The 9,269-nt window shown below is 38.1% G+C and overlaps 2 protein-coding genes across 2 annotated transcripts; one reads left to right on the top strand and one right to left on the bottom strand.

Moving 5' to 3' along the window:
* Positions 1 to 430: 430 nt before the first annotated feature.
* Positions 431 to 2,498, top strand: LOC132164636 (L-type lectin-domain containing receptor kinase IV.1-like). Its single transcript, XM_059575176.1, has one exon. The coding sequence runs from the start codon at positions 486 to 488 to the stop codon at positions 2,496 to 2,498; it is 2,013 nt and encodes a 670-aa protein (XP_059431159.1). The 5' UTR covers positions 431 to 485.
* A 5,106-nt stretch (positions 2,499 to 7,604) lies between these two features.
* Positions 7,605 to 9,263, bottom strand: LOC132164475 (D-xylose-proton symporter-like 3, chloroplastic). The gene is made up of 7 exons (XM_059574993.1): positions 9,185 to 9,263; positions 9,004 to 9,053; positions 8,839 to 8,901; positions 8,643 to 8,723; positions 8,436 to 8,534; positions 8,017 to 8,154; positions 7,605 to 7,907 (listed from the first exon to the last, which is right to left on the bottom strand). Exons 4-7 carry the CDS (start codon positions 8,715 to 8,717, stop codon positions 7,773 to 7,775), a joined length of 447 nt encoding a protein of 148 aa, XP_059430976.1. The 5' UTR covers positions 8,718 to 8,723; positions 8,839 to 8,901; positions 9,004 to 9,053; positions 9,185 to 9,263; the 3' UTR covers positions 7,605 to 7,772.
* Between the last annotated feature and the right edge of the window lie 6 nt (positions 9,264 to 9,269).

Genomic DNA, 9,269 nt, shown 5'->3' with positions numbered 1-9,269 from the left:
CTGGAAAAATGAAATTTCTATCGCACGAGGTTTGAAAAAAAAATGAAAGTGGAGTATAGACATTGACTAAACCTGTCCTCTTTGGTGGGTGAGATATGTTGGTTTCGATAAACCCCAAGAGGTTTTTCTCAATGCTATGTTTTTTTCTTTTTAGCCGCATGCAGTCCATTTTCATTTGATGAATCTTCTTTTTTTTTTTGGTTAGAATCTTTCAAATCATAGGCAACGTAGGTGGCAGCAAAGGTAGTGCATATCAAATCAAACTTCCAAGTAGACGATGTATCTTCTTTGTAAGGTAATTGATTGATTGGCCATGACATGTGAACACAGAAACCACTTCTTTTCCCTCCCTTTCATTATTTTTATATATTCCTACAAGCATGTGTCATTTCTCATGAGTTTGATACATTTAAACAAATAAAGGCCTTCTTCTGTCTACAAATAGGAATATAATTCGTTTTTCTTTTTTTTAAGTACTTTTTCCAATGGCAATAGTTCTTAGATCACTTCATTTTCTGATACTTCTCTATGTTTCCTATATTCTCTTGGCCCTTGCTCAAGATGAAAAGGGCTTCATCTACAATGGCTTCCATGATCAAGCCAATCTGGGTCTTGATGGAATCGCAGAAATCCACCCCAATGGTCTATTGCAGCTAACCAACCTTTCACAAGAACAAGTTGGTCGCGCTTTCTATCAGTTTCCAATAAAGTTCAGCACAACAAATTCATCATCTCTTTCATTTTCTACAAACTTTGTGTTTGCCATGGTTCCTGAGGTGAACAACCTTGGTGGTCATGGCATTGCCTTCACCATCAGTGCCTCCACAAACTTCACCCATGTTTTAGCAAGTGGGTATCTGGGCCTTTTCAATGATTCAAATAACGGCCATCTTACAAACCACATCTTGGCCATCGAGCTTGATACTGTTCCCGACCCTGAATTCGAAGATATTACAGAGAATCATGTGGGAGTTGATGTGAACAGCATGATATCAAATGAATCAGCTCCTGCAACGTATTTTTCCAATGAAGAAGGGAAGAATATAAGCTTGGATCTCATGAGTGGGAATCCAATGCATCTTTGGATAGACTATGATGATGCAGAGAAGTTACTGACTGTAACACTCGCCCCAACCACAATCCCAAAACCAGACCGGGCTCTGTTGTCAGCACCCATTGATCTGTCTCAAATTCTCTTGGAATCTATGTATGTTGGTTTCTCTTCAGCCACAGGTGCAGTTACAAGTTACCAATATATTCTTGGATGGAGCTTTAATAAAAGTGGACCAGCACAAAGCCTTGATGTTTCAAGCCTACCACCACTTCCAGGGAAGAAAGGGAATGAGAAACCTGGCCTAGCGATCATTTCTTCTCTCATAGCAGTACCACTAGTGCTGATAACAGTCGTCATCGGAGCTGCTGCTTACATTTGGGGGAGGAAGAAATATGAAGAAGTACGAGAAGATTGGGAAGAGGAGTATGGTTCCCACAGGTTCAGCTATAATAATCTCCGCAAAGCAACCAAAGGTTTCAAAGACACCGAGGTTATTGGAATAGGAGGTTTTGGAAAGGTTTATATGGGAATACTTCCTTCGTCTAATCTACAAATTGCAGTAAAGAGAGTCTCCCATGATTCCAGACAAGGGATGAAGGAATTTGTGGCTGAGATCGTTAGCATGGGAAGACTGAGGCATAGGAACTTGGTGCAGCTCCTGGGCTATTGCCGGCGAAGGGGAGAACTCCTCTTGGTGTATGATTATATGCCCAACGGAAGCCTTGACAAGTTCTTGTATAGCAATGAAAAACCAAATCTTAACTGGGTTCAACGATTTAGAATCATCAGAGGAGTAGCATCTGGCCTTCTCTACCTCCATGAAGAGTGGGAACAGGTTGTTCTACACCGAGATGTAAAAGCAAGCAATGTTCTATTGGATGCTGAATTAAATGGAAAGCTAGGAGATTTTGGGCTTGCCAAATTATACGACCATGGCACCAATCCTCAAACCACCCGTGTGGTAGGGACTGTGGGTTATTTGGCTCCAGAGCTTACTAGAACTGGAAGGGCAACCACTTTCACTGATGTGTATGCTTTTGGGGCTTTCTTGCTCGAAGTGGCTTGTGGAAGGAAGCCTATAGAGGGCCTGGGACTGCCTGAACGGGTGATTTTGATTGATTGGGTTGCTAAGTGCTGGAGAAAAGGACATATCCTTGATGCTAGCGATCCAAGATTGGAAGGTAATTATATGGTGAAGGAAATAGAATTGGTTTTGAAACTAGGCCTGTTTTGCTCACATTCAAAACCAGCAGCTAGGCCTAGTATGAAGCAAGTGGTGCAGTTTTTGGATGGTGATGCTGATCTGCGGGAATTACCATATGACAGTGCTTCTTTTGGTACATATACAAGTAATGAATCATCTGATTTCACGTCACTGCCTTTCTCCCAGGCTTCTGGTCCTTCCATGTCTATCACCGATTCAATCCTGAGAGATGGTCGCTGAATTGGCTGTTTCGACTCGTCTCGTCTCATGCATGGGTAGTGATCATAGCACTCCACGTAGGACACTCGGGCAACCTCATGATCCTATTCCACGATACGAGGGTATGAGGGAAGCAGCAGATGATCAGATTGCTAAGGAGATTATCAAGGAAGAGAAGGATCAATGCAAAGATTATCTATCCTAGCCGTAGTTCTCTTAGTTGTGTTATCTTTATCTCATCTTATGTATTACGTCTATCAATAGCTAAGCTCTTAAATCTTGTTTTTTCCTTGTTATTATTTCGTTACTAATCGTAGTATATATAAGACAAGGAGAGGAGCAACATAGATATTCCTTGAGAATTGTATTAAAGGTTTGTCACCAGTCCTAATTGGAGTTCATTTATCAATCTATTGTTCTTATCAACGTGGTATCAAAGTGTTAAATATATTGTTGAATATATTGTGAGCGGAATAAGGAGAGAGAGAAGAGAGAGAGAGCAGAAACATATAATAGACTACATCTCTTCTATATTAAGTCTGATTGATTCATGTGAATACAAAGACCTCTATATATAAAGAGGAGCTATCCTTGATGGTAGCGATCCAAGATTGGAAGGGAATAATTATGTGGTGGAGGAAATGGTGTTGATTTTGTAACTAGGCTTGCTTTGCTCACATGCAATACCAGCTGCAAGGCCTAGCATGAAGCAAGTGATGCAGTTTTTGGATGGTGATGTTGATCTGCAGGAATTACCACATGACAACGCTTCTTTTGGTGCATCTACAAGTAATGAAGCATCCGATTTCATGTCTTTTCCTTTTTCCCAGGCTTATGCACCTTCCTCTTCCATGTCTAGCACTGATTCAATCCTAAGAGTTGGTCGTTGAATTGGCTGTCTCGTGCCACATATATAGAACGCCTATAGATCACTTGGAGGTTGGAGAGAAGAGAAAGAAGAAACTTGCACTATACCGTCTAGGTTTCAAATGTAATAATTTAATGTCCCATATTGCATGGCACATATGAAAATTAATTAGACTTTTAATGTTATTTAATTCTAATCTTATAAAATTGTTGGTTAATTAAGAGAAATAGTTTCCTATTTAATGAACTATTGCATTGATGAAGCGGAGTACTTATAGGTTAATAAGAAAATGTAGCGTGATGTAACTTGAGAGGATGAAGTGAGAAAAATTATTTTCTAATGTTTATGTTAGAATATATGAAAAATATATAATATTTTTCGTATATTCCATAATTATGCTGATATCAAATATTCTCTATTTATGGGTTAATTGTAATCAAATATTGAGATTGTAATCAAATCAAGGGAATTTGATTACAATAATTATATTTAGACATTACCCTATAAATAGGGACGTTTGTATTGTAGACAAATCAAGTTAATAAGCATAATGTAGCCCTTAAAGGTATTCCGAGTGGGGGACGTAGGTGTCTAACACCAAACCACCTATAAGTTCTTTGTGTTTATTTTTTATCTTACTTCCGTTCAATATTCTCCATCATCAGTATAATTTCAACAGTTTACATGTCAAGGTTTCATGAAAATTTGATTGCTAAGAATTTTGGTATGTTCTTTGTGAAAATGATTTTCCATAATTTTGATGAAAACTGAGCAGAGTGAACGCAAATGAATTATGGCCATTTATTTGATTACGGTCAATGATATTGTGGTTGGACGATTTTCTGCCGGTTTGCTAATGTACTCGAAAGCCATTAGACCGTTGATGTGGTATCAGATTGTTAAATATATTATTGAATAGATTGCGAGCGGAAGAAGGAGAGAGAGAGAGAGCGGAAGCATAGAATAGACTATATTTCTTCTATATTGAGTCTGATTGATTGATGCGAATACAGAAGCCTCTATATATAGAGAGGTTATGAGTGATAAACATTAAAACCTAGACTAATTAAGGTAAGAAATAAACCCTAATAGGAAAGGCAATAAACCCTAGAGAATAATATAAAATATTATAACATCCCCCCTCAAACTCAAAGTGTAAGCTTGAGATTGAGAAAAAGAAAGGAAGAGAAAGATGAATTCGTCGAAAAAGTTGCTTGTGCCGAAAGAGTTGCCGAGTGACGCCATAAAAGTTGCTAGTATGCAATAGTAGATTCTGCTGCTATAATGGGCCTTGGGCCTTGATTGAATTAAGGCATGCATTTGAACTGGAAAACCATATACTAGTAATGGACTATCTCGCCTGGTCGAATGAGCTAAGTAGAGTCGTCTTGCCTAGTCAGGTGAGCTAAGTAAGGCCATCTCTCCTAGTCGGCTGAACTAAATAGGGCCGGTTGAAGGGGATAATCACACCCGAAAACCAGTGGACCGTTGAAAGGTTTGACCCAAAAATTCTGACTAGTAATGGATCAATGGCCTAAGAAGAGGCTGCAGTGACCAGTGATAGCGGCTGCAAAGGCATAAGTGGGCCGGTTGAAGGGGCTTGTTTGGCCAGAAATGTAACGACCCAGGAAAAAGTGCTAGTTACATCTACACTATCACCCTAAAGGACTAGTCAATTTGAAGCTTCCCTAGAATTCATTATAAAGTCCAGTTTCACCTAGTAACTAGGCAATGTGGGATTTAGCACCCATGACTATCTTTATAAACCACCCATTCTATGTGGGCTTCTTCTCATCTTCCCAATGTGAGACCAGGTTGTTACAAATTCTCCCTCTTAAATTTCTGACGTCCTCGCCAGGGCCATGTCATATAATGCTCCAGTACCACAAGACCTGGCGTTATACCATTTGTAACAACCCAAGGAAAAGTGTTAGCTACATCTCCTCTATCACCCCAAAATGACTAGTCAATTTGAAGCTTCCTTAGATAAACCACCCATGACTATATTTATAAACCACCGACTTTATGTGGACTTCTTCTCATCTTTCCAATATGAAACTGGGTTGTTACACAAAAACCCATGGACCAGAGGAAAGATTGGTCTGACTCGAAAGTGCCCACCGCAAGAAGATTGAACCGAGTTGAACTACACCGAAAAAGGCTGTGGAACCAAATTGAACAATGCATGAACCGACTCGAACCGCATAAAACAAACGCCTTAAAGTAAAAAAATCTCATTTTGTGCCATATAGAGATACCAAAAGCAAAAAAAAAAAAAACAAACAAATTTGAAATGAGGATGAAAAATTGAACAGAAAACACCTGGTCAACTTTGAGTCCGATCAAAATCAACAGTCAACATTGAAAGAAGTCAAACTCAAAAGTCAACACTAAAAGAAGTCAAAGTCAAGAGTCAACACAAGAAAAGTCAAGCCTGACAAGGTGCTGGCATGGCAGAGGCACTGACGTGGCCGATGTGCTGACGTAGCAGAGGTGCTGGCGTGGCTGATATAGCGGTATGGGGATTGCCTGGACGAGTAAGTTTGGTTGATTGGGTCTCTGAGTGCTGGAGAAAAGGAGATCCTTAATGCTAATGATCCAAGATTGGAAGGTAATTATGTGGTGGAGGAAAAGGAATTGGTTTTGAAACTAGGCCAGTTTTGCTCACATTCAATACTAGCTGCTAGGCCTAGCATGAAGCAAGCGGTGCAGTTTTTGGATGGTGATGCTGATATGGGTGAATTACTACATGACAGTGCTTCTTTTCGTTCATTTAAAAGTAATGAATCATTTGATTTCACGTCATTTCTTTTTTCCCAAGTTTCTGCTCCTTCCATGTCTACCACTGATTTAATCCCGAGAGGTGGTAGCTTATAGTGCCCCTAAATTCCAATTCTTTTGTAGGAGATTTTGATTTAAATAAAATAAAGTAGTTTATTCACTCATATATTTGTGAGCATTGGGCATATAACATATTTACATGTTTATCATTTGAGATTATTATTCAGAATATACATATAAGTGGTCCATAAATTGCATTGAATATAATTTATCGTGTGATTAATGAGATTATCACACAGAATGTCTTAAACCATAAACCTTGATTACAATTTAATATTTGGGGCCAGTAATAGGATTGTGTATTCCATTTGATAAGACTTTAACACATCAATCACGATAATTTATCTTGATCATGCTATGTGTAACTTTTGATTAATGTGTTTGTACAAATACAATGCGCTAAACGGACTACTGGAGTTGTCATTGCTTTATAACACTGCCAAATGAAATTATGTAAAACTCCGAAAGGTCTTACTAAATTGATACAAAATCCTAACATAATCGCAAACTCAAGTATAAAGTGAATGTCACATTGATGCATTAGGAGTAAAATCTTTACTGCAGTCAAAATTCTCGGTGTGTTGGGTAATCACATATAGCTTTGTAGAAACTCCATCCTCGATAAGGAATCGAAGTCCAGATGGGTTGTTTTGGGTGTAGGATTCAGACTGGACAGTGAGGGAGAGAAGTGGAAAAAATAATTAAAAATAATATTTAGAGAAAGTAGATAGTAAATTGATAATATGGTGGAGTTTGTATTAAAAAGCTAGTAGCTAAATGAAAACAATGCGTGTTTTGAGTAGCAAAAATAACCTCTATGACTAGAGTTACTCTTATGCGCTATAGTTTCAAGAATCTATTAACATAGATTTGTTGTGTCGGCTGCTTACCCTATTTCTCACTATAATAGTCAGATGAATGAGAGTGAATGCACTCAGCAATTTTAATGGATATAATTTTAGTGTCGAAATGATGATCAATGGAACTTCACAAAATTAATATGGTGTTAGCAGGGTGATGATCCGTCATAATTTGGGTTACAAGGCCCGAACTCATAAGTTTATCAGATTAATCTTCCCAATTAAACTGGTAAATTGTTTTTTTTTTTTTTCTTCTAAATCTGATTTTGATCTTTGAATTTGGGATCTTTGGAATCTAAGAGGTCCAACCCAGAGCTCCAAGCAAATGGGTTTTGATCCATAAATCTGGTCCTGAAAGAGCACTACAAACTACGGCTAGTTCATCTCCTAAGTCAAAACAGATTTCTTTTCTTTCTCTTTATGCCTTTGGACAATATCAAGTATAGTATTTAATCTCTGGTTCACTCGCACCAAGATTCTAATCTAGTTAATGAAAGCCCAGTAGTATTCTACCTGAAAAGCCTTTACCTGAAGTTGCAACTTCTTGATGACCTTCATTAATAATGTACAATAATAAGATTGCTTTTATGAAATTATAAGACAGATAGATTGATGAAGTTTAAAGGAGACGATCTTCCATTGCCATGCCAGGATACAAGTCTACAGAGTAACCAAAATTCTTGGCGTATTGGAAGCTCACCTATTCATTTCGACAGATACGAGCTTTCACTTCGAAATTTTGGTCTCAATCTCTTCCAAGCTCAAACCTTTGGTCTCTGGGACAAGGAGCACTACAAACACAAGTGACAACAAAGCAATAGCCCCGAAAAGAAGGAAGAGGTTTTCCGCTCCTAGAAGCTCCTGCAATATTTAGCAGAATTCCATATTCAATCAATCACAGGAGAATGAAAACTATGAACAATGAGATACCAGCTTTGAAAGAAATGGATTGATAAAAGCAAATCAATACCTTCAATGGTAAGAAAGCAAAGGTCACAAGGGCATTTGAACCAAAGTTAGTAAGAACTGCTAGACTGATCCCTCGCCCTCTTGTCCGGATTGGGAATATCTCCGACACCATAAGCCAACTGATCGGCCCAAATGATATCTGAAAGACCATTCAAAGAACAGAAATCTAATGATGAATAGAAATTCCCATCAACCGTGTCAGGAAGAAAAAATTGTCACTACTCATCAGGTATTAACTGCTTTCCCTTTCATTTTTCTTTCTTTTTCCCAGAAAATTCTAAAACTCAAGGTAGCTCTCTAACATAGAATTTTCTATGGATGTTAGAAAATGAAATTCAGCCACAATAGACGTGCTCCTTATTGTTATATTCGAACGAAATAGTGCAGTAAATTCCAACATTTAAAAGAGAAAATGGTTACCTGGTAGCAACCAACATAGAGAAGAAGACCAGCTACAGCAACAAAAGGGAATCCTCCAAGAAATTTATAATAAGCAGAAAGTAGAAGTAAAGAAACAGCCTGTGGTAATTTAAAGAAAAACATAGTCAAGCTTTCATCATGTTTCTTTATAAATAAACATTGAATAATGCATGATACGTAGTAGATTGATAGTCATTTGATGCATACAATGCCGCTGACACCTCCAATTAGCAGGGGTCTTCTCCCAAGATTATCTACTTTTAGGATAGCTACCCATGTCATCAGTAACTGAAGGAGGAAAACAATCACAAATGAATCATTATTAGCATTACCAGGAGGTATAAAGGCAGGGAGACTCTTTCCCCCATGTTCAAAGACATCATGGGAACATTATTAAACATACTTTGAACACACCAATTACAACTGAAACTCGGGTAGCATCAGAGGCTGCAGAGAATCCAGCAGTCTTGAATATCAGAATCACAAAGAATATCATTACATTAGGAAAAATGAGATAAAGGGATAGCATTTTATCCAAAGAACAGACTTGAGTTCAACCATGACGTACCTGAAGTATTGAACCTGCATAATATAGAACACTTGGTTGCCCAGTTATATCTGTCACAGTCAGGTGGTGCATTGGCTTACCAACAAGAAAAAATCCACATTTCTTCATTACATGCTTCTTTGAACTTGAGTTTAAAGATAAATGTAAAAACAAATTCATAGCAGCAAAAAGGAAGAAATACCTGTTGAAAAAGGACCAAACCTCCACCGATCAGAAAGGCTTTCAAACTTGGGCCTTGAAAGACCTCCAAGAAACTGCCCTCAGAT

This window comes from Corylus avellana, chromosome ca10 (assembly GCF_901000735.1).
Source record: "Corylus avellana chromosome ca10, CavTom2PMs-1.0".
NCBI lineage: Eukaryota > Viridiplantae > Streptophyta > Magnoliopsida > Fagales > Betulaceae > Corylus > Corylus avellana.
Note: the sequence above shows the minus strand (reverse complement) of the source record. Positions and strands in the feature narration are given on the sequence as shown.